This window comes from Lathamus discolor, chromosome 5, assembly GCF_037157495.1.
Source record: "Lathamus discolor isolate bLatDis1 chromosome 5, bLatDis1.hap1, whole genome shotgun sequence".
Classification (NCBI taxonomy): domain Eukaryota; kingdom Metazoa; phylum Chordata; class Aves; order Psittaciformes; family Psittacidae; genus Lathamus; species Lathamus discolor.
In genome coordinates, this window is record NC_088888.1 from 80,737,389 (window position 1) to 80,763,646 (window position 26,258).

The following is a 26,258-nucleotide window of genomic DNA, read 5'->3' on the forward strand; positions in this document are numbered from 1 at the left end:
TAGGAACTCTACAGTGTGGTTGGGCTTGGTTTCCAAGTCCTCTGCTCCAAACAAGGAGAAGACTGAACCACACTCTTGTTAAACCAGACAAGATCTCTTGAATGGATCAACCTTTCAATGAGCAGGTTAGGGGCAGCCAAAGAGTAGTTAGGTAATGCTATAAAATACTGATTTTCTGGGAATGTTGAAATTCAAACCATAGAATCGAGTGGTTTGGGTTGGAAGGGACCTTAAAGATCATCTAGTTTCAATTCCCTGCTGTAGGCTGGGACACCTTCCACTAGACCAGGTTGCTCAAATCCCTGTCCAGCCTGGCCCTGAACACTGCCAGGGATGGGGCAGCCACAGCTTCTCTGGGCAACCTGTGCCAGGGCCTCACCACCCTTACAGTGAAGAATTTCTTCCTAACGTCTAATCTAAATAAGATGCACTGAGGTGTCCAGTTTTTCTTCTGTCAAGCTACCCTGTATTTCCGGATGCTCTCACTGCACCATCCGAGCCTGCCGAGATCCAGGAAAGCATCTTTGCCAAGCCCTAGGCATCTGAACTTAATGACTCAGACCCCTCTCTTCACAGCCATAAGGCTGGCTCAAACTCTGGGCATTTCTGAACCTCTGTATTTTCTAGTTGATTTCTAATTTATTTATTTTCACAGTGAAAATAAATGTTCACCTCCTCCTGATCTGTGTGCTTAACCATCTCCAGTTCAAGCCCAAAGTGAAACAGACACATAACTAACGTAAGTCCCAGGTCTGCTACCAAAGGATCCATCACTTTTCATTACCCAAATCTCAGTGTGCAGAAGTGCTATTTTACACTTGTTCTGTACTAGACGAATAGGCAGCTGCATCACTCACAGCCTAGTTCCAGGCTCCATCCCAGCTAATTCCAGCCTTCCCCTCACATCTCATTCCTGTCATAAGTTCCTCCTCTGTCTGATCCCCACAGAGGTGCCTATACGGCCTCTGAGTCCAGCTTTCTGTGCCTTCAGGGACATGTGCTTTCTTACAGTTTTCCGCTCACTTGCCATGTACTTTCCCCTTTCCTGATGTCCCTCACAAGGCAACAGCCTGCACTCTCATCTTCTCTGTTCATTTTTCCTCTCCCACGGCAGCTAAGCAACCATAGGTTTTCTAGTGAATAGCCTTGCCAGCACAATGCAAAATGCCGACTATTTTGCAGCCTTTTCTCATTAATCTGCTGGCTACCCTGCGAGGACATCTGAAACACCTCAGCTAGCACGAGACTCAGATTACCACAATAAGATAAAATAAGAATTTTATCAAACAAAGTATCTCAGTTTCACTGATGGCAGTTTAATGATAATTCATATTCAAAAGGTACTACTTCTCATGTGGAGGGAAATATGCTCTTACCTTGGTAGCCATAACATTATTTGAGAAATGGGAGAGAAGGAAAGATATCAATCTCAAAAATCCCACAGGAGGGATCTGGAGCAAGTGGCAGGCTGTTGTACAGGTCTGAAAATGCAGTCAGACCAGTCAACTGAGCTGAAGCTTTTGCCATTGCTGTCTGTGTCCAGCAGTGAAACCCGGATGGTCTGGGGACCTCTTCTAGCTGAGGAAATACCTACCCACGATGTGCCTGATGGAGCACAATGCCAGTCAGCTACAGAAACCACTCCCTGCTGCCTACTGCTGCAAAGCCTGGTTTAAAATAGCAGCCAGCTTCCCACCCTTTCCTCCCAGCTGAAGATCAGAAGGGGTACCACTGGACATCTCAAATACCCACAGACACCTGTGCTCAGGCAACAAAATCCCCTCCTGGGAGACATAAGCACAGCTTCTCAGGTATCATCGGGGCAGTGCAGACATATCCTCAACCACAACTGGACAGTGCTTTGTATCTCTGAACACCGACCGCAGCTCATCCTCTTAGCAACATTTTATGAACCGAACATGACATTTGCACTGAACAACACTGCAATTTCCTTACAGTTCTGCAGGAAGCTCAACTTAAACAGAAATGTAATTTAATATGAATGGAATGGCTCTTTAACTCAACTTGATCTGTCATGGATTTTACTTTATCAAGAGCATGGATATAATGCCATGCCTGGAATGAAGAAAAAATTGCACGTATTCCTAAAATATTGCAGATTGAACTCCGATGTACAAGACATATTGTGTGTAACAGGTAAGTTACATACCTATCAGTATAACCATGATGATTTAAACATTTGGAATGCAAGTAAAGTTGAAAGCCTTAATGAAAAATATGAGATAAAGACACATGCACCTTTATAAACTGTTTTAGAATTGAACTGGGAATGGACCACACTATTACAAGGCATAATTTGAACTGTCTTCAAGTGAACAGACAGAATTAGTACTTTTCAGGTTCACACAATGTAACAAAATATATTTTGGGAAGTAATAAAAAATTGGAGGCTAAGAGCCACTGGATGCAGCTCTGAAGGACAAACATGCTAATATCAAATAAGAAGGACACAACTTCACAGTATAAAAAGATGCAGACTGCTCCATTCAGACAAACTATGGTAACTGTATTGGGTTTGGATGGCAAGGTTTTGGTAGCTGGGGGGCTAATGGCTAACTTCTGTGAGAAGCTGCTGGAAGATTCCTCTGTGTCTGACAGAGCCAATGCCAGCTGGATCCAAGACGGACCCGCCACTGCCCAAGGCCGAGCCCATCAGTGACAGCGGTAGTGCCTCTGGGATAATATATCTAAGAAGAGGAAAAAGTTGCTGCACAACCAGACAACTGTAGCCAGAGAGAAGGGAGACTATGTGAAACAGCTCTGCAGACACCAAGCTCAGTGCAGAAGGAGGGCAGCAGCTGCTCCAGGCACTGCAGCCCATGGTACAGCCCATGGTGAGGCAGGCTGTGCCCCTCAGCCCATGGAGGTACACTGGGGAACAGATCTCCACCTGCAGCCCATGGAGGATCCCCTGCCAGAGCAGGGGGATGCCCAAAGGAGGCTGTGATCCTATGGGAAGCCCACTCTGGAGCAGGCTTCTGACAGGACCTGTGACCCTGTGGACAGAGAAGCCCACGCTGGAGCAGGCTTGCTGCAGACCTTGTGATCTCGTGGAAAGGACTCACACTGAAGGAGCCTGTTCCTGAAGGACTGCACCCCATGGAAGAGACCCATGCTGGAGCAGTCTGTTCCTGAAGGGCTGCACCCACAGAAGGGACCCACTCTGGAGCAGCCTGTTCCTGGACTGCACCCATGGAAGGGACCCACTCTGGAGCAGCCTGTTCCTGGACTGCACCCTGTGGGAAGGACTCAGGTTGCAGAAGTTCGAGGCGAACTGACTCCCCTGGGAGGGACCCCACGCTGTAGCAAGAGAAGAGTGTGAGGAGTCCTCCTCTGAGGAGGCAGGAATGGCAGAGACATCTTGTGATGAACTGATCACAACCCCTATTCCCCATCCCCCTATGCTGCTGGTGGGGGGAAGAGGTAGAGAAACTGCAAGGAAAGTTAAGCCTGGAGAAAAAAGGGAGGGGTGGCGGAAGATGTTTTTCAGATTTGGTTTTATGTCTCCTTATCCTACTCTAATTTGATTGCTAATCAATTATTTTTTTCAAAGTCCAGTCTGTTTTGCTCCCTGTCCTTACCTTGACCCACAAGACTTCCACTACATTTTCTCTCCCCGTCCAGCTGAGGAGGGGAGTGATAGAGCAGCATTGGTGGGCACCGGGCATCCAGCCAGGGTCAGCCCACCACAGTAACAGAGCCAAAAAAAAAAAAAGCTGTCCTTCACTCTCAGTGGGCTCAGCTTCAGCCTGAGTAAAATCTACTTTTCCTTTTCCGTCAGGGAAAACACTTTTAATTTTCTTCTTCATTCAGTTCTTGGCCTCTGACAAAGGAGTCAAAAGGGTGGCAGCTGCCGAAGTCACTTACTGATTTTCTTGGTTTATTTATTAATGCCAGACATGCAAGGGCCTGTCTTCAAAATTTAACACCTAGTGTTTTACACCACTGAGTAAACTGCCAGGAAGATTTGTTCCTTTACACCTCTGCAACTTTCACATAAAGAGAGAGCTGCCCTCGCAGGAAGTTTATCAAACTTTGGCATTCACAGAAAGCTCTCAAATTTAGGGTCCCTCAGCTAAAGCTCTACACAGAAGTTCCCTGTCTTCTCTATTTTAAGAATGCTTTCTTCGGTGGTCTCAGTTGACCATTCTTCTATCAGTAGAGAGGAAGGAAAGCTCTGCTTTAAGATGAAATAGCTGCAATAGGAAGCAGAGGGAAAAGTAAAAAGGCACAGTATGAGATCAACAGGACAGTCTTCAAGGGTACATGTACACATCCCATGTACAATATGTTGCAGTGATCCAATGAAAGATGACAGAAACTATGAATCACCCTGACAAGGTCTTGATTTCAGAGAAATATGGCAAACACTTAAATGGAGACAGAAAAAAAGCATACTGACCATAAATTCCACAAGGAGATTGCTGAAAGCATTGCCAAACTGCAAATGCTGTAACAAGTAAGAGGACAAACCGCCTCCATAATAAGAAGTACTACTGTTGCTGCTGTTCTCCTCAACATTCTTCCCTCATATTATTAACTTCATTAATTTTACTTTACCTCAAAGAAACCCCAGCTTTTTTACTTCTGATCCCATACAGGATAAATACCAGGAAAGAAAAATCAGATCACCTTGGCTGGATGAAAGAGAGAGCACTCTCATCTGCCATGCAACTACAACTCCCTAGGTCCTTTTTCACATGGACCTTTTAACATGGACAAGCCTAGAACTTAAAACATCTCCACCAGAAAAAGGGATGTTACACATGAACAAAGCTGTAGATTCACTACTGATGCCCAGAACTGGTCAGTCCAGTCCAGAGTTGCTGCTGAAAGTTATTTTACAGTGAGTGCCGTAAATGTTTGAAGAAGACTTTTTTGAGGGAGTACATTAGCTTTAAGCTAATGTAGTTTTACCAAAAAAAAGCCCTGCAAACTAAATTATGAAGAGATTTTGCTTATAAATGTGAGAGCTTTTAAATTTAACAACTACAATCAATATCGAATCATCTAAACCCACAAAATAAAAGAATCACATTAGTGAGGTTCTATATTCTGAGAATAGATTTCTCATTAAAAAAATCAATATCTAATTTTGCTCTAAAATATAAGAAAAATGTACTATACATTTACTCTCAAACAAATTTACGCACTTTTTACATATACACTATCAGAATCGATTCATATAAATCTGCAGTCTCCACCTCTGAATGAATACAGTTCCTTTCTGTAAATATACTGGAAAACAGCTTTTTGGAGAAAACGAAGGAAAACAAAATACGCAATTAAGACTGCAGGAAATAGGGGGTATACGGAACACAAAGGAATTTAAAAAAATACACAGGTACACTTTTGAACTGGGGGGGGGGACGACACGGGACAGAAGGGCAGAAGAGGGAGTTACAGACATGTAGGTAGCCATGCCTTGGTTTCACTTTTCTGAATTTACTTTCTGTGTAAAGCTTGGGGCGTAACTGAGCAGTTACTGAATGCATTTGAGAAAAACGTGCTTCTTTCTGCAAAACACAAGACTTACAGGGACATTTCCCATCTAAGCCGACTCAACAACACTTCAGCCTTATTCGAGTTAACAGATGTGCTTCCAGTGACACTTGTTCCAAGGCAGAGATTCACCAAAATTAACCAAACTCAGCAGAGGCAAGGGATCACAACAATTCCATGTTTTGCTGGTCCACGGCAGCAACTTCTTCAACTGTGTCACCTGTCTCCATGATGTGACTGCAGGCAAAACTGTTCCCAATTTTCAGCTCCTGATCAAATTTCGCCAATGCACTCTGCATATTTTAAATGATGCTAAGCAACATAATGTTGCAATTAAAGTCCATAAAACAACTTGTACATATTTCCATCCAGCCTGGTTCCATATTCTTGGGCACAAGCACATACACACATACAAAATCTCTTCTAATTCTCATCCATAAAGTGCAAGCCCATTACCCTGATACTCTGCAGGTGGCATCCAGGGCCAAAATCAATAGAGTTAAAGTGGAATGATCTAGAGTTCTCATAAATTCTGTCCTTTCTTCTCAACTGCCTAGGCTCATGCACCATGCACTCCATCAACCAGCTGCCTTCCTGTTCTACATCCACAGCTAAAAACACACAGACAGCAGAACATTAAACTGTATAGCTGAAGTCTGTCATGCAGTTACTGCAATGTCAAAATTTTTGCAATAAATAACAGTACCAAGGAGACTGATCACCTAAAATAACTAAAATACTCATAGATTGTTCATGTCCTTTTACCACTCAAGCTTTCACATTATGTTTTCATCTATGCCCATGTAATTTGATTTAATCAGTACAAAATTTAGTCTCTTGATGTCAAATGTCAAAATGATTCTGAAGTTAATACTGCAAAAAGTGCAATGACTTTATTTTGAAAATAACTTCATATGAAAGGCTAATTAAATACCTAGAGAATAATGCATACAAATGAAAAATTACACTGACTGATTTCTTACATGCAAAAGGTATAGAAATTGTGTAAAGAAACAGTATTAGAACGCTCAGCTACTCTGGTTCATGCCTTTTCCAAGACCAATAAAACCATCAAAAGAAAACAGTTATACTAACAACAAATCATGGCTCAAAACACAACTAAACATATTCAATCATCCACTTCCAAAATGGCCTTTTGTTAACATAAACTCTCCATTGCCATTTCTCTCAGAAGTCCTATTACTGATCATTTGGTCTGTAGAATACTTCCACATGAGTAATACATACTAATGCAAATAACCCATAGTTAAGCCTTTGGATTGTTTGCATAGTATAGGACTTTAGGTAAATATCTGGAAAGAGAATGATGCATCAATATAATCATTACAAAATCTTAGTTCATTTATATCATTTTGAAGTCTTCACAGTATATTCAAAGACTTTAGAATTCTGATTTATTTTACGAAAATGTAGACAAAATCTTCATAAGTAGCAGCTATGAAATTGGTAATGCTTGCTAGGCTCATAGGCAAAACAAGGTTTGTAAAAAAAACTGTAGTATCTTTTATTAGACCTGCTGGTGTAAGATGTAGACAGCCTTTTGGGTACATAACTTCTTTGTTTGACCAATTCAGAGTACGCAGTATTGGTAACCAAGAGAAACACTTGAGAAGACACTTCACACTTAGGTCATTCAAGCATGTGAAGACTTCCATTAGCAATTTTCAGAACAAACAGAGCACTCTGTTTCTTGCTAGAAGAGCAGCAGACTTCTTCTCTGCAATATAATAGTACTTACACTAAAACAGCATTGTTGGGCTGTGCTCCATTCATGAGCAATGTCCTAATAAATTTTACATAATGAAGTTTTAAAAAAAATTACTCTCAATTAAGGACCTTAAAGTAAATAACTGTATTTTTATGCCAGACATTTAAACCACCACTCTAACTAGAATCTGGTGTTTATCTAAAGCCCAAAATACAGCGAAAAATATTCTTTGGTTACACCCCAGATCCTCAAAACTTCAAAAAGTTAAGTTGCTAGATCCACCACTGTCACCACTAAAAAGTTTAGCTCTATCTGCTAGGTTCACCCCTGTTCAAAAAGCAGCTCTCGGGGCATACACTGATCTTCAGTGACTCCAAGAGGGCTTAATATAGGAAAGACAAACCTAAGAAAAAGTAGATTTCAAACATTACCCATTTTTATTATAGATATCTAAATAAAACACCCCAACCCATACACAGACATGCTTCTCCCCTATGTTCAATCATACTAACAACATGCAAAGTGCACAAAGTCCTGACACTGAAAATAAGTCACACCTGATGTGAACAAACTCAGAAATGAGTGCCAAAATAGATGTTCTAATTCAATCTAGAACTGTCTGGAAACAGCTATTCATCGTGCCGTGCCTCTTCATGCCTCTGAAGTGGCAAGTGTGTGAATGGTTTTGTGTGTGTCATTATTCTGAAAATTGCAACTAGCTTTTCTTGCCTCTGTAAGAGTGCCAGAAAATATATTTGGAACTTGGCTTTCCCATTTAAAACTCTCTCTGGACATACATATCTGACATGCAATCAAATTTTGAGAATGATTACTTCAGTTACAAGTACAAAGAATTACAATGCTATCCTATCGTGTTGTGCAAATTATCTTACCTAAGTAACTCTTAAAGCAAAGTGATTAGTGGTATTCTTTTTTTGCTGTTTGTTGTGAAAACCAAAAATAACCCTGACTAACATTTACTGCCTAGGTTCCAAAATTAGGCAACACCATAAACACTGCATAATATTTTACAATATCTGTGAAATATAAAAGAAGGGCTAAAACAATTGTAACTCTTCACAGATGCAGAGATCTAATAAGCTATCTGCATCCTTACAGATCTGATATATGGATCTGATTGGAGTAAAATTCACAGCTCTGATCAGGTGTAAACCATTCCAATAGCTGTAAATTATATGCAAGTATTTCCAAAAAGCAGAATGAAATCACTCTGCGTTTGTGACTGATTATATAAAATTTTCTTAATGTTTTATCACCACTGGGAATTAAACTGTAGGCACTCAGGCTTTTCCCCAAAAAACATGATTGTGTGCCAGAATCTATTAATTAAACTTGGCAGGCCCAGGGGAGAAGACAAATGCAGTGGGCATCAGTGGGTAGAGTGAAGGAGAAGGTAGAACCGGCTAAAAATTATAAATGGCTCTAACTATTGGCAACCAAAAATAAAATTTCAGTTTTCTCATTTTCCACCTTCAGTAACGCCTGCATCCCAAGAAGCCTGAACACAAGGGCACCAATATTTTTAAATATTTAAAAATGTATTTCAATATTTTTAAATAACCTTTTCCTAAGGTATTAAGTTTAAGTCTTAAAATGCTTAATAACCTCCTGACAAAGAAAGCATACTACATCTTTGTTAGTTGCTTTCTTGTATTCAGGGATGCAAAAAATTCTTCACAAGAGCCTTCAGAACTAAAAGGGCATTGACAAGATTGAGAATTCCAAAACTCTCTTAATGCTGTTCTCCCTCTGCTATTTTCCAGGAAAGCAATCAACAGGAAGGTACCTTCCCCATCTAGAGAAGATGGTCTCTTCTTGAATAATTCCTTTCAAGATCTGTGTTTATAGCAACCCTGTACTTTAAGCAGTTCCTGCCCAGAGATCATGTTCTTTCACCCAGTCTTTGTCTTCACCCTTCTGAAAGGCACAGATAATGCCCATGAATTCGTAGACTCGTGAACTTCTCTCTCAGAAAGTATTGGCACAATGTCAGACAAAGCAGGGCATGGAGCTTTGGAGGCTTCTTGTATCAAGTGGATAATCACGTGGGAAGACGCATACACAGGAACCTTGCGCATTCTAATAAAACCCCTGAAACTGGGGCCAGAAAAAAGCTCTGGACAAAAGCTTGCACTTCAGAGCTTCCAGAATTTCAACATATGCTGATCTGAAGCCCATGCCTTGAACATGATAGGGATGTTTATTATTGCCTGTCATTCCCTATCTCTTCCTGCTTTTCTATAGCTTTTGAGGAAATTCCTATGAATCTGCTATTGTCTGCTGACAGTCTCCTGCTCCTGCCTTCACAGGGAGATAGACCCCCAGTAGAACAGTCAATGAATGTCTCATAATTGCCTTCCCACATGACTGTGTGCAGTTGTGAATACATTTTGACTGTCTTCTTGAACTACTCAGTCCACCTTCCTACTTGAAAATTGCTATCGATTCCCTGAAATTCCCCTAAAGTCATGAAATACCTCCTTCTAATTCTGAGGTCACCACAGTTGTCTCCTTTGATCAGGACACCTTTATGGCCACACATACCCTCTCACAGTGGTGAAAACTTGAACCCCTGAATGCTGGTAAAATTCCTTCTGATATTTCCCATTGGCCAAAAGGCAACAACAGTTTCCGCACTGTTCAGTTCTCTTTCCCCCTCTCTGAGTAAAGGACCTTGTACAGGAAAGAGAAGGAAAGGGGCAGGGAGCAGTGACCACAAGCAATTCTGTTCCTGAATGATTCAGGCTGATTGAAGAACACATTAGATACTAGTCACTCTCGTAAGATTTAAAACATTCAACAAAGTATTCAACCAAAGTGTGTTAGGATCAACTTGTCCCTAATTATTAACTGCCACTCCCATGGAAAATCTTGAAATAACTCTTAAAATCTGGGAAGGTTTCAAGCACCTGCAAGCCTTTCTATTGAAGCTACTCAATTAGAGTCACAAAACTATGAAGAACCTCCTGTGTCCCCAAGTTCCCTACTACATCCATTCCCTTGGAAAACAATCTCTTTCACAAACCTGTTAAATCCCACCAGAAAGGTAGTAAGAGCTTTTGTCCTCACTTAAGTTTGCTCTAGAAAATGACTGCCACGGTAACTAAGAACCTTCTAATTTCAGGAAAAAATCTAAGTTTGATTTATAGCTTTGCCCCCTTTGATAAGCTACTGATCCGTCAGGGGTGGATAACAGTACTTTGGCTGTCCCAGTGCATAATTCTCTTGGGCTGTGAGAGTCTGTAAGAGAACAGAACTGGAACACAACTGTGTTCACAGCTGCTGTGGTTTGCACTTAGTACTTACCTAACTCAATGGGAAAAGGCTCACAACTGCACAAAAGCAAACTTTAGTAAAGTACACAGAAGTAAGTACATATAGTTCTTATATATCATTTGTCTATGATTGAAACTTGCTAAATATTAACTGGGGTTGTTTCACTTCAAGCCACCTTATACCCACAAACAATATAGTAGTCTGAGGCTATCTAGTGTTTCAATGTACACTTCAAACTTTTTAACTATTTTCCTTTAAAATGGTGTCCCCGTCCCCCTGCTCCACTTTTGCAAACAATGATTTGTTTTTCTCTTCAGCCTCATTGAAAACTTCCCTCTCATGTTTCCTCACAATCTGCTAGTCACATCAGTCACCTATAGGGCAACATCTGTATGTCAATTTAGACATCAGCCACTCATGACCAAGAGCTTCCCGATCAGCTACAGGAGTATCTACCACATAAAAAAGGAAAAAGTGCCTCCAACATGAATTATTCTGCAAAGAAGGCCATGGCACATCCTACCAGTGTCCTATGCAAACATTTATTCATACAGAAGCAGCAGAAGCTTGGGTCTGTAAGGCCAGGCTGCAATTAGAGTTGTTAGAGACTACAGTCTTCAGAGATACCTACAAAAGCTGGTACGCCAGTGTGAAACAGGCAAACAAGTGGAAGAGAGTCGAGTCTGCCATGGTAAAGCCCCACCTACCCAACAGACTCCTCTCCATCAAAGATGTGGCAAAGAAGGTGAAGCTCTCCCAGTCACAGAGGAATAAAAAGGCAAAGCTTTGAAGCCCCAAGATTGATCATTCAGCTGGAAGGGAGGAGAACCTGCTCCCTACTCCCAGACCTCTCAGTATTTTAAACTTCTCTGACTCTTTTATAAAAGGCTATATTAACAGCCGTGGGTAACCAGAAGCACACAGCATGAGATGAGATGATGGCTTCTCTGCAAAGAGAGCTCTTCCTGTTGGGCTTGTCAGTGAGTTAGGCTCCTGGGTCCATAAGTTTTTCATTCTTTCTATGGGGAGCCAAACTTTTTCCACCAAGTCATAACATAACAGCACTTGCCCAGGACACAATTTCAGGTTGGTAAGTGTACTGGTAAGTATACCACTTCGTAACCACCAGGCTATTACACCTAAGGTAGCTGGAAGCATAACACTGCCTCTCCCCTACATGTTAAGGAAGTGGCCACCACTGTGACAACAGCACTTTGAGTTCAACACTGAGTATCAATACAATTTACTGAAGTATTGTATTACTATCAGGTTTTTCAGAGGACTTAAGTATATCACTATGTAGTTTGAGACTTACAGAGTTAGGTGTAAGACACAGCAAGCAATACAGCAGCCAAAGCACTCGTATGCTCTGGTCCTATATGCCCTGAACACACAGAAACACACAGGTTCTCACGTGCACCGTTATGGAAAGATTTCATGGGAGTGCACTCAAGATGCCTTAGTTTCTACTTAGTGCCAGGTAAGCAAAGTGGTTACGCGGATTCGAGCCCATACACCAGACCAGGACCACAGTTCACTGCACAAAAGCATGGATATGCTCTCCTCTCAGAAGTAGCTACTGCCACTGCCCCTATTACAGCAGGAATGTAAAACCCGTCTTTGGATATAAAGGAAATTTCCAGGGAATCAGCTAATGTTAAAGTGCTCCTCATGCCAAGGTGCACCTGTTCATAACAAAAGCAAAAGGATAAACTTTCACAAAAGTCCTAACTCCTCAACACGTTGCTCCAAGGTATTCAACAGGTCATAGGATAGCAGAATTTTCACCTGTCCCCACAGTGGTTTGAAATCTGACATCGTGAGGGGAGGATGAGGTCTCTGCTGCTGACCAGGTATACCTAGAAGAAAGCCACACTGGCCAGTACAAGTTGCATGCCTTTATCCTGTGGGTGCTGTGTTAACCCCAGATTGCTGAAGGAAACTGAACAAACCGACAGACAGGGCAAGTTCCTGGAAGGAGACAAGCATGTGGTTTCAAACCAGAGCATGCATTTGTCACAGAATCACAGAATCACAGAATCCCAAGGGTTGGAAGGGACCTAAAAAGATCATCTAGTCCAACCCCCCTGCAAGAGCAGGGTAACCTACAGTACATCACACAGGAACTTGTCCAGGCGGGCCTTGAATATCTCCAGTGTAGGAGACTCCACAACCCCCCTGGGCAACCTGTTCCAGTGCTCTGTCACTCTTACAGTAAAGAAGTTCTTCCTGATGTTAACGTGGAACGTCACCCCCCAGTGCAAGCAGTGAAAGCATGACGCTGTCCATAGTATACGCTGATGTCAGCATGAACTGGCAGAGGCTTTACAAGAAGCCTTTTAGCTCAGTCAGAACCAGGGCTCAGGAAGACAAATGTACAGACACAGAGGAGAGGGACACAGTGTCTTTACCAATAACACTAGTGTCCTTCACTCTCCTGAAATCCACAGTCTACTCACAGAAACACCTCAAATTCCCTTGCATCCCCAGTTTTGTGATCAGCATGTGAAGAACACAGGAGTTTAACCAGTAATTCTTCCTATAGTTTTCTGCTGTGAGGAGTGCTGGAAAGGAAAATTACAAGTACTGGTTTAGAAACTCTTATTGTTTACAGGACACCCAGAACAGGAGAGAAACACTGCACACCCTTTTCAGCCCTTATGATTCATGAGGCAGCATATAGCCAGCCTCTGATCAGCCCAGGACTGAAGGTAGCCTAGCTTGCAGCATTGATCTGCTTCACTTCCAGGGCACATTACATATTTGCACGTGGGTTTTACAGACAGAAACATTTCTCTGCCAGGTGGTTTTAAATGAAAACTGGTGGCTGATTTGCTGAGACATTTGAATAATCAGAAAAACTTTTACTGAAGATAATAGGAAGGGATGGTGATGATATGTGACTTCCATAATACAGCAGTGTCATCTGTAACAAACCAAAATTATGGGAGTAAGTTTCATCTCAAAATCCAATCTTAAATGAGTTATTCTCTGGAAAGATGCACCTAGCTCTTGTCCCGAAGAGGAAGTAAGTGCTCGGCATACAGAAAAGGCAAACGATCTCAGAAAATCTAATGGCTCTAAGCAAGAATCAAATCATAATCCATATAAAAACTCTTTGCTGTGACCTAATTTTTGAAAACCAACGATGTAGCTAAAGTGACTACACAGGTTTCTAAGTTTCCCAATGCATCTTCTAGCAATTTCTGGCTCTTTATTTAAAGAAAAAAATCTAGTTAAAAAGTCACTATTCATCAGACCAAGGGACAGCCCAGACTGTAATTCTCACAATTTGAAAGAACTGTCGTAAGGAAATAAACTTTTAACTTTGGATGTCACAAATCTTGAAGATGAGGTAATTTCGAGTTTGATTCACAAAATACAATTTCTGACCTCTTCTAAAATTCTTATTTGAAGTGCCCTAAATTCATTTAGTAAAACTGCTTAAGATTCCCATAATTTCACAGAAAAGGAAGTATCAGTCCAGGATTCAGAAATTCCAATGCAAAAGGGCAGAAGAAAAAAAAAACAGGGAGGTGGGGGGGAGGAAATTTATCCTCTACCCCATGTTAAAAGGAATAGGGCTGAGAAATTACCATCTCTACCAATAAAAGTTCATTCTTGCAGTGACTGTAAGATTTATAGTATTGCTCTACAACATCATCACAGAACCAGTAATCTTCTTCACGGAGTAATAGCTAATATTTATAGGGAAGTAGCTGGGCTGGAGGACAAGGAATGGGAGTTCAGAGCCTTTGAGGTACTCTTATTAAATTTTCTTCTGATGAACAGAAGCCGAGGAGGGATCCTTCACTTACGTTCCCCCACACTGACTAATGCAGTGCATTTTCACGTTTCAGCCACCCCATGTCCACAACCAGCCACACCCCAAGCACAATGAGCAGCAAGAGCAAACTGAACTCTTCGTCCTGGACCGAGATCCAAATGCCACGCTTCCGGCCAGCCCCATGGCAATATGCAGCTCTAACAGCTGGGCCTCAGCGCCCACCGCTGCAATCACCTCTAGTAGCCCCTCTGAAATCTCAGAGCCAAGCATGGATGGAAAGGGACAAAGCAACACACTGAAACACACTCTCCGCTTCCCCGCAGGGCCAGGAGCCTGTGGGGTTTGGTCTCCCCATCCGTCAAAGAAAGGCCACTGGGAAGAGCTGGAACCTGCGTTGCTCCAGTGGGTATTTCCGATGCTGCCAAAGGAGATACCCAGATCACGTCACACCTCTAGAGCACCCCTTCCGAACACAGGTGTACACAACCAGGGACAGTGAGCTAAGGATACACCTGCCGTGGCAGGGAGGGTGTGGGTTAACGCCAGAGGTCTGCACTATCCCCGTCACCTCTCCTACCGTTTCCCCCTCAGGGCAGACAGGCCTGATGGGTACTCAGAAGAGGAGAAACCCTGATTCTCCTCCACAGGCCACAGCTTCAATCTGTTTATTCTCATCACCCACAGCAGGCAATTCTGTAACGTTACGTTCGAAGCCTCCTATTGACGGAGGAAACCAGAAAATGTGGTCACATGCGCGGTTTGGCAAGGATGGGAAGAGAGATGAGAGCGAAAAGGTTCAAGAGAGGCTGTGGGGACCTGGCTTCCAAACATGGCACCTCCCCACACACCTTCCCGTGCCGCCAGCAGCGGGGCAAACCCGCTACCCCTCCGTCCCGCCACCACGTACGCGGGCACGCTTCCCCTCTGTAACGAGCGGTGCGACTAACTGCGTTAATTTCCTCATGACGAACGCCCCGCTGAACCCGCAGCGAGCTGCCCCCGCCCGCCGCGATGCCGGCAGGCCGGCTCGGGGGGCGGCGGTCGGGGGCAGTCGCCGCAGCCCCGCGCCGGGCAGCCGCGGCCGAGCCAGGCGGTGGCAGCACGGCGGCGGCGGAGGCTCCCGCACGCAGGGAAACCCCACCCAGCGGCCCCTCCTGAGAGAGGCGGGGTTCTGGGGACCCCAAAGGAATCCCACCTCACCCTTCACCCCCCGTGGGGGGGGTTCCGCCCGCCCCCTTCGCCCGCCGGCTCCCCCGGGGCGGGGAGGGCCGCCGTCCCGGCCGCGTCCCGCTGTGCCGGGCTCTCCCAGCAGCTCTGCCTCGGGAGGAGCTGCCCGGGGTCGGGAAGGACGGCCGCGGAGGAGGGAAGTTATGGGTCGGGAGCGGAGCGGGACCGGGGCCCCGCAGCGCCGGCCCCGCCAGGGGTTCCCTCCGGGGCGGCCCTGGGCAGCGGCCGGCTCCGGCTGTGGCAGCGCCCGCTCCCGCCCGCCGGCGATCGGCGCATGAATGAGTGCCTGAATGAATGAATGACTGGCGTCTGCTTACTTGAGCATGGCCTCTTCTTTCTCTTCCTCTTCTTTCTGCCGGTCCATCACTGCCATGATAATGTTCCTCTCCTCCTCTGTCAGGTGGCTCAGGTCGGGCAGCTCCTGCATCGGGGGGGGCACCGTGGGCGGGCGAGGGCCGCGGGGCCCCACCGAAGAAGACATTTTCCTGCCGCCTCTCCCTTACACCTTCTACCTTCGCACGGCAGCCCCGGCCAGTCTCTCCTCCGCCCCCTTCTCACAGTGTAGTCCTCCGAGCAGCAGCAGCCGGCAGCTCTCTAGCAGCAGCGGAGGAGGCGGAGACCCAGCCTTTCATGGTTGCTCGCATCCACCCCGGCCCGGCTCCTGCTGCTTGCTCCCTTTGTTTCCGCGGTTCAGGGAGCTCGGGGGCTGCCGTTCCGCCGCCCGCAGCCCATCCTCCCGGCGGTGGGCGTGCGCGGCGGGGGTGCCGTGGCGCGGAGGGCTCCGGTCGCCGCTGGCGGGCTGCGTGCGGGAACGGGGGGCGGTGCGGGCCGGCAGGGAAGGGCGGGTGCTGCCGCCGCCGCCGCCGCCGAAAAGCTCCGCTGCTGCGAGCCTGGGGCTGGAGGAGAGCGGGGAGGGGGGGTCGGTGCCGGCGAGGCGGAGTCCGAGCCGCGCCGCCGCCTGCCCCTGCCTGGGACCCGGCCGGCCGCGCCACTCCCCTCCCCTCGCTCGTCCCGCGGCGGCACGGTTACGGCGCCGGCCCCGCCGTGCTCCTCATGTCCTCCGCGGGGTTTCCGCACCGCAGGTCGGGGCGGGGAGCTCGCCCCAGTCCCTCAGGGCTGCCGCCTACGCCCTGGGCAGGGGCGACCCGCTGGAAGGGGGCAGCTGCCGCGGAGCTGCGCTGCGAGCTCTCTGCGAGCGGCCTGAGGCGCCGGGAGAGCCCTGGGCTACCGGTGGTGTGCCGGTCCCTAGGGCGTGAGCCGTGCTAGCCCCAGCCCCCGGTATCAGCTCCAGCTGCAGCCCTGGGCAAGCACTGTCACCACTCGAGCGTCCCTTCTTTGGAGTCCCACCATCCGGCACCTTCTTCATCTGCCTCTTACACTCAGGCAGTGGCACCCATGCCATGAGCCCTCCATGCTTCCATGGGGTTGGCGAGTGCTCTTAACGGCTTCCGGACCCATTATTTCACTGCTCTGACCCACCAAGACCAGCCATGAAACGTGCCACAGTGCCAACTGAGGAGATAGTGCACCACAAAACAAAACTTCAGTTCCAGACAAATGTAGCTTCCCTATCGACTTCCCATCTATCAGCTCTGAGCAACTTGATTTTGGGGAGCTGGTAATGAACACACCAGCCCTTCGCTACAGGAGATCATCTGCCTGTAAACCACTGGGCAGGAACTCATGCCTGTAGCTCTGCAGGGTCCCTTGCGAGCCACTGAATGCAGTCATTTAAGCTACGTAGAAATGCAAAGCTGAAATACAGAGAAAACTGCACTGTCAGATAAAATGTGAGGTACCACTAACACACACTGACATGTAAGACCTCTCAGTCACTTCTATGACCTTCTGCCGAGGTCACAGCATGGAACCAGCTCTAGTTTCTAGAGAGATCGTCTGATGGGCATGAACCAAGGGGAAAAAAAATCTATGCTGGCAGTGTTCAATGCTTCTTGCTGCCAAACTTGCCAGGTTTGGAAAAGGGAGAGGGACCAGCTTTCAGCCAGCCACACTTAATACCTCTCACACAAATTCTGAGGGCTATGAACCTTCATGACCCTTTGAATTTGAGAGGAATTACTGTGGCCATCTGCTTGTGTCCCCCAGGAGATTTTCTGCAGGACACAATTTGATAACACAAATTGAAAAGAAAAAAGATAGGCACTACTGTGACCACCAGAACTTTTCAGTTGTAATGTTCGGCTCTTCTGAGTGAAGTCTCTCAACTCTTCCAGCACATGAAGGAGACTGAAACTTGAATGACCGACAGATGGCTCAGAAGAGATTAAAATGGTGTTAATAAGCAAGGCACTACGAAGGGCTGGTAAATATTATAATGTCATACTCAGTTAAAGACACACACCCTCTGCTAACTCATGTGGTGATTTTTCCCAGGGCCTGGCCATATTATTACTGCTAGATGTAATCCTTCTAGCTGAGTACTAGCAAATCAATAAAATCACTTCCTGCCATCTGCGACCGGCAGGGAAGATAGCCTTCATGTTAAACGCTGATGCTAGAGAATTCATCTGTTCATTACCAACAGGCAAAAGTACAGCAGCTGTCTCAAAACTGAAGGAAGCAAGACCGAAAAGAATAAGATGATGAGAAGAAAGTGAGGTACCACCATATGTTTAGTATCAGAAACAACTAAAACATGACATGACTAGAATGGTAATACTAGACACCATGATTATGTTATACATGTCCATAGGTAGTTCACACTCCTTCAGATAATTTAGGCATGTACACGCTATCTAAGAGATGTAGCTCAAGCAGTTGCAAGAACTGATTTCACTACAGCAGTGTATTGAAGAGATGCTTCTTTAAGCCCAACCTAAACAAAATATTAAAGGTCTAAGACTGTAAGACCCAAGTGTCTCCAAGACAATTTTATGAAGAAAATATTACATGAGGTTAAGTTATCATACTCACCTTTCTGCTTATTAATTTCTGACACGGTCACGTGTATGTCTGTTCTGTATTATTGTGTTAATTGCTGTGTGCTGGGTCAGGCACATGAATTGTTACTGCTGTGTGTGTAATACAAAATGAATACAAAGAACATGAGGGGATTTTATATATAGTTTCTGAAAACTTAAAAAGGAAAGCTTAAAGCTCTTGCAGAATAATGGTTAAAAAAAAATATGAAAGTTGGAGTGTGGTCTTGCACGAAGTCGGTATTGTGACTAAAACTGTGCTACTGAAAAGCACAAAATCATTTGGGTTGGAAGGGATCTCTGGAGGTCATTTGGTCCAGCCTCCCTGGCCAGGATGGGTCAGCTAGAGCAGGTTGTGCAGGACTGCATCCAGATGTCTTTTGAATATCTCTAAGGACAGCGACTCCACAGCCTCTCTGGGCAACCTGCACTAGTGTTCAGTTACCCTCACAGTTAGAGTGTTTTATCATGTTCAGACAAGACCCACTGTGTTACAGTTTGTGCCCAGTGCCCCTTGTGCCTCTTGGACATCACTGAAAAGAGCCTGGCTCGGTCTTGCTTACACGCTCCCATCAGATATTTATTCACATTGATAAGATCCCTCTGAGCCTTCTGTTCTCTAGGCTAAACAGTCTCATCTCTCAGCCTTTCTTCATATGACATGCTCCAATCCCTTAACTATCTTCATTACCCTTCACTTGACTTGCCCCGGTATGTCTTTCTTGTATTGGGGAGCCCAGAACTAGACTTAGCACTCCAGATGTAGTTTCACCAGTGCCAATCAGAAGATTCATTTCTCTCATCTGTCTGGCAATGATTTCCCTAATGCCTACAAAGTCTTAGGAACAATAGAAGATTTCACATTATTTTTGCACAAAGACTGTAGAATTTACTAGAGAAATATAGAAGAAACAATGAAAGTAATCTCGTTTTTCATAGGGCTACATGAAGGGACTCAGCTCTTACTGTCACTACTTCAAACCTGTACTGGTAATTTTCTGATTTGCCTACATTTGCTTTGTAAAAATGAAATATCCGACATTGTTATCCAACCAGCAATGTGTGGAAAGCCCAGTTTAGTTCAATACATTATATGCTGAAGCTGGAATGATACAAAAGAGCCTTGAAGACAATTTCATTGCCTGGTTAGTAAGAATGCCCCCTGCTTGATAACATTCAAAGTCTTGTCACTGACAGACATCCTATTAAATCCATTTTTTCTGAAGACCTGTCTAGGGAAAACTGCTGTGAAATCTAGAAATGGAATTATCATTCTAGATACTGTAACATATGAGGTACATTACTTTCCGAAGCTTAGAGAAGCAAATCATAATGCAATCTGTGATCTTTTCTTCTCAGTTCATAACAAGTATCCATATACGCCCCATGCATGACAGATGCATATTTCTTTATGATTCTAGACAATCCATCAATCTGAGGAACTTTCTTTTTCCCCCATATCTTCCTTTCAAGATTGTCCAAAGGCCACATTCTAATTTTCGCAATTCCACCAATTTGCCTTTTTTAAGCTGTTTTCGATAGCCTAGCTGTGAGCAGTCATGATTGTCTGTTTTCTTGCTTAAGGCAAGCTGAAAGGAGACACTGGAAACAAAAAATTCAGAGTTTTCTAGTAGGTTTCTTCCCTGGAAGAGGGATTCAGACTGATGGAAGACTGTGAATAGTGAAAGCTGAGGAGGAAGAGTTATTGATCTGAGGAGGTGGCAGTTTACTATATGAGGGACAGTCAAGAAGGGTGAAATAGCATCAAGGGCTCAAAGGGATTTCTCACAATAGGCGAGTAAAAGTTGGATGCTGTGACTTCTTTCTCACTCAAGAAGTTATTCAGTGAATTTAAAAATTTCAAAGACAGACCAAATTTACAGTAAAATGTCTTCTATTAATGTATGGTTTTCAAGAGCAGTTTTTGTTTTGGCATCCGACTCATGATTTTTCATTTCTCTAAGTTTGATGGTACTGCAGTATTTTAAAAGAGAGAAGGTCTTAGCTAGCTCTAGCATGAGAAGAAATGGTAACAGTCCTTTACAAAGCAGACAAAAAAACAGTGGCACAAAGGGAGTTCATTTCAGGTAGGGATTTCAGATCCTGTTCTGGACAAGATCTATTATTATGCATAATTTTATAATGAGTGCCTATGTCCTGCGGTGATTCGTGGTTTTGAAATGTTCTCGGACAGGAGCCTTGGTCTTCTCTGAAATACATTTTATTTAAAAAAGAAAAAAGTAAAAACCAGCCTCTAAACAACGAATTAGCAGTTCCAAGAGCAGCAAACCTTGCGGAGCCAGGTTTTGGATGACAGCTTTGGATTCTCTTGTGTCAAATAAGGCAGCTGAGTTCACATTTCCACCTGTCCTTTAGTGGGTGCAAAAAATCTGAGTCTCCCCTACCTGGCTGCTGACTTCCATATAAAACCTGCAGGAGCTCAGTGCTTTTAGACCTCTCCCTTTTTATGTCAGGCTTCTTTGAAATTGGTCAAGAGATTCAAATGTTATTCCTGGAGTACTGACAGAAGAACAGTGTGATTGCATAGCTGGGTTTCCTAAAAAAAAAAAAAAAAAAGAGAGACTAGAAACCCTGTCCCACCCCCATAGGTCTCTAATTATTCCCTTTGCTCTTCTCAGTTCCTCCTGTTAAGCTGTGTATTTCTGGCATAGCAGTTTCCAGAAAATCGTCCCATCCTTCAGGTGCAGCTTGCCAAAAATGCATAAACAGGAACTGTCACCTTCCTCCTCCATGACATGATGCTTCTGTATGTGCAGCTCCAAATCATACACCCTTTTAGGTGTAACAGTGCATTTGCAAACCCCTATCAGATTTGAAGCTGTTATAAGCTGATTCTTATTTCAGTGTGGCTACTTTCCAAATCTGTTTAATAATTCTTTTTTAACCCAGAAATACTAACAAGATTCCAAGTACAACGTCATTATTCAGATAACTGAGATCAGTTTCCAATTTTTTTTCTCCTTTAACTAGAAAAAAGTGCAAAAATTATGGAACTGACACCACGCTCCACCCCAGAAAGCCATCATATATACTTTTTGCTTATCTTCTGGACCTTGTCTAAAGCTCTTCTTGTCTAAAGCTGATAATGCGGGCAGATTCAACCCCATTCAGTTCAGGGGAACCCCGCATAAAGCCATTGCACAGAAAGACACTGAGCTTGTCACATCTTTTTACATCTGTCAGAAAGGCTGAGAAGTGTTATTGCTCAGATGAGAAGAAACTGAAGCCCAATACTCTTAGCAACCTGGCAGTTGGAAAAACAATGATTCAGTTCAAGCACTGAAGTAACACAACTTTTTCTACAATTATGGACCACATCTTTTTAGAATAAGAATTTTATTGTTGCTCCAGTGTTTGCTGGAGAGTTCTAATATAATTAGTAAAACAACCTAGAGATATAATTAGTATATTCTTTATAATATATAGAGTTTTTCTTAAAATCTACTGCTGCCAATTAAAGTATCTTACCATTATTTTTGCTCCAAAACAAAATTTTCAATAAAGTCTTGAATGTTTTATGCTATGACTGCAGCAGAGAGTGCAGTAAGGACAAGATGTAAATTATCTAAATCACCAAATGAACAGTTAGTACACTGAGGTCTAATGCTACCCATGTAGCCAGAGCCCTCCAACAGATGCCAGCAGCCCAGAAATGCTATTGTCAAGAGAATGCAAGAAACTCCTGCTGTTTTATCAAGCCTAATTCGCAGTAAACACCTGATTCCCAAGGCAGACCTTAAAGAAGCAGGAGGAGGAAGACTGGAAAGAGAGGAAGATAGAGTCATTTTTCTGGAGTTGTTCCTACAGTGGAGGATATACTATGGGAAGTTCTGTCTTACTATCTACTGCAACCTTGTAACAGTCTCATGCATCTCTGTTCATAAATTGCAGGATACTTTAAAAGTCATTATGATTACTAAATCAGGCACAAGAGTTTTGATGGAATAGTTTGCCTTAAGAAGTAGTGAGGCAAAGTTTGTAGGAGAATGCATGTTTAATTATCCAATGGATACAATCAGAAAAGATGAACAAACTTTAAGGCGCACAGCCCTTAGGTTAAAAATAAACAAAACCAAAACCAGCAAAATTTAAGCCAAGCATAGGAACAGTTGCTTTGAAATTAACTTTATTATTTTAATCTGCAAAACAGCCTGAGAGAAAAGAGTGCATGAAATATGTGGAATAGGATATTTGTAAGAGGAGTGATGAATTTGTGGAAAAGAGAAGGAAATAGCAGGAAAGACAGATAATTATTACCTGTGAAAGAGGAAGATGTCAGATGAGATGCAAGAACAACCAGATGTTATAAAACCAATATGTGTACTGAGTTAATGACTTTAAACGAAATGTAGTTTCATCAAAATGAAAGCATTCATCAGAAATGTGTCAGCACCTACTGCATACCTACTGCACTGTTTAACTGGAGAAAAAAACTATTTTGTTTCTGCAGTGTAGAATTTCTTCATTTTGATAATGTTGTCTCGATTAATTTTGTTTGAACTTTATATTATATTAAATTCTGGAAAGAGCAACTGCTGATAAAAAAAATGTGACATATATATTGTATTTAAAAAGCATAAGAGGCACAACTGTATTAAAAAAAAAAAAGCATGAAAAATGAAGTTGTGATAATCCCAAAACAATACTTTGTGGAATATTTGTTTTGCAAATAATTTCTTTTGCTATTCCAGTTTAGTACCCTGAAAAAAGAAATCATGCCAGAGATAACCCTGTTCTCAGCTAACTGCACCACCTTCATAATTGGGGAAGCTGAGGCACAGACTGATTTCAGGAAACTGAGGCACAGACTGAATAAGTGACATTACCCAAGTATCAAGTGAATCACTGGAAACGAAGAGGAAATTGTAAAGGGTCATATCCAGTTCCTGTGGTCTAACTGTCCATCCACCTCCTACATTTTAGGGTGCTTTTACAATCAAGCTGAATAATCTAAGGAGTTGCCTTAGTCTTCCCTTAGTTGCTGTACTCTGAGTCACAACAAAGATTGAGAGCTTGTAGTCCGCCACAATACACAGTAAAACAGGTGATTTAAAGTGCTTGTTTCAATATGGATCTGGAAACCAGCTGTTCCATTTTCTCTTTCTATATGTTATTTTTGTTACCAAAAAGATGGAACATAATATTCTTATTTAGATGTTAAACAGCTCTCTCTTATATATACAATCCTCTCTATTTGTTCTGAGTCTTTATGTACATACATTTTTAGAATCATAGAATCATAGAATAGTTAGGGTTGGAAAGGACCTTAAGATCATATAGTTCCAATGCCCCTGCCATGGGCAGGGACACCTCACTCTTAATCATGCCACCCAAGGCTCTCTCCAACCTGGCCTTGAACACCACCAGGGATGGAGCATTCACAGCCTCCCTGGGCAACCGATTCCAGTGCCTCACCACCCTAACAGGAAAGAATTTCCTCCTTATATCCAATCTAAACTTGCCCTGTTTAAGTTTTAACCCGTTACCCCTTGTCCTGTCACTACAGTCCCTGATGAAGAGTCCCTCCCCAGCATCCCTATAGGCCCCCTTCAGGTACTGGAAGGCTGCTATGAGGTCTCCACGCAGCCTTCTCTTCTCCAGGCTGAACAGCCCCAACTTCCTCAACCTGTCTTCATATGGGAGGTGCTCCAGTCCCCTGATCATCCTCGTGGCCCTCCTCTGGACTTGTTCCAGCAGTTCCATGTCCTTTTTATGTTGAGGACACCAGAACTGCACACAATACTCCAGGTGAGGTCTCACAAGAGCAGAGTAGAGGGGCAGGATCACCTCCTTCGACCTGCTGGTCACACTCCTTTTGATGCAGCCCAGGATACGGTTGGCTTTCTGGGCTGCAAGCGCACACTGCCGGCTCATGTTCATTTTCTCATCGACCAACACCTCCAAGTCCTTCTCTGCAGGACTGCTCTGAATCTCTTCTCTGTGCTTCTTTGTGCATAACGAGGTACCAAACTGTAAAGAGGAAGACTATTCAACACTGTGGCACCTAAATCAGTGTGTTCCAGTTAAAAGTTTTGCCCTGAATAATCTTACTTCAATATTCTGACAATATAATACAACAATTTAGTTCCATGTTGCCTAAATGAAAAACTTACTAAGAAATTTGAAGTAAATAATGCCTAGAGATTATGTTCCTAAAATTACTTCCCAGTGGTCTCCAGTAGTCATTTTGTTGTCAAAGAATTACATTCTCAGATTATTTTGCAAATCGCCTTTAAAAGCTGAAATGCTGAAAGAAAATATGAAACTGTGTTTTTTTCCCCTTCTCAGGGTGTATGAGCCTCTACTGAACTCCTAAAGGAGAGGTCTGTAGTCTCAGGTCAATACCTGAAATTCATCTTGGAAAGAGGTATCTATGTAAGTGTAGTTTTGTGTTAAAAATAGAATCTTAATTATAACTGTTAAAATGCTTTTTGTGTTCAAGGCATAATTAGAGAAGAGATTTTTACAAGTTTAAGAATGTCTTCAGTTACAGTCAATATTGTTGCCTCTGGGCTAAAGACAAAATCAAAGTGACAGAATAGAAGATTATCAGGATGGGGAAAATGGAGTAGAATTAATTAATTTGCAATGAAGGGGAAAGTATTTGGTCTCAACCAGAGTAATAGAGAAACAGAAGATGGAACTCAGATGGTGATATTAGTAGAGTTAGAGTAGCAGGCATCAGGGTCAAAACTCAACAGCATAGCTCTGCTGCAGTCCTGAAAGTAAAGGAGATGGATCAAAAACTACTGTTGATGTGATTGAATAACTATCAATTACAGCTGTTTTTCTTCCTAATGTAAGAAAGATAGCCAGCGGGAATCTGTAATACTAGTGTACAAAAGATAAAGGGATAACAAAAGTATGCCATGTTACTTCTACAATCGAATTACATGTTTAGTTAGAGCTTGGGATCAAATTGAATTAACAAACTACCCACCTTAACAAGTAGCATAAAGGCTGGATTGAAATGCCAGACCCAAAAATGAAGAGCATAGAATGGGGTCAGTACTACCAGCCTCCCAACCAGGAGCTGAGACAGGCTGAGTTAAACTGTAAGAAGTCAGAGAGTTGGTAAGGACAGAAAGTACAGAGTCACTTCAGTTACCTCATGTAGAAAAGGGAAACTTCACTCAGGGTCATAAATCGTAGATGAAATTGTCTATGATTCTTTCATGGATCAGCTGGCTAGCAACCCCCCAAATGCAGCCCTTGACAAGATAATGACAAAGATCTCTTTCAAAATTTCCTCTGGAAGCACTCTAACAATAAGCATTACTAGATCCAGCATCCATGACAAAAAAAAAAAGCAAAAGTCCAAAACCTTCACCACAGTTATGCCATCAATTGGGTGACAGAGAATTAAGTTATAGGTGATGTAGAGGCTGAAGGACACCCGAGTGGAAGCACAATATCGTATACTGTGTTAGGAGAGGCTTGGAAACTGGCAGAAGGAAGATGGAATGGCTAAGTTGGGTTGATAGAATTAAGAAAGCATCATTTAAAAATCCAAAGTTATATTCAGACAAAATGAAAAAGATGATAAATTTGGGAAGATGAAATGTGAAAATATAAACAAGCAAACCAAGAAAGAATTGGAAGAGCAGCTTCCTAAAGGAACTAAAATTAGTACTAAATTCTTTTAGGACATGAGAAGCAAAATAATCTGGCAAGCATTTTGTAGCACCTCCTTAACTGGTGTAGAAGAGGGGCAGAGAGGACATGAGCATGGCAG

The 26,258-nt window shown here is 43.4% G+C and overlaps 1 protein-coding gene across 1 annotated transcript in view; it reads right to left on the reverse strand.

The window, feature by feature from the left end:
* Positions 1-16,206, reverse strand: part of LOC136015959 (regulating synaptic membrane exocytosis protein 1-like) — a 231,854-nt gene extending 215,648 nt beyond the window's left edge. The window contains exon 1 of the mRNA XM_065682610.1: positions 15,881-16,206. Within this exon, the coding sequence (XP_065538682.1) occupies positions 15,881-16,044 (164 nt within the window). The 5' untranslated portion in view covers positions 16,045-16,206. The remainder of the gene's footprint in view (positions 1-15,880) is intronic.
* Positions 16,207-26,258: the final 10,052 nt, after the last annotated feature.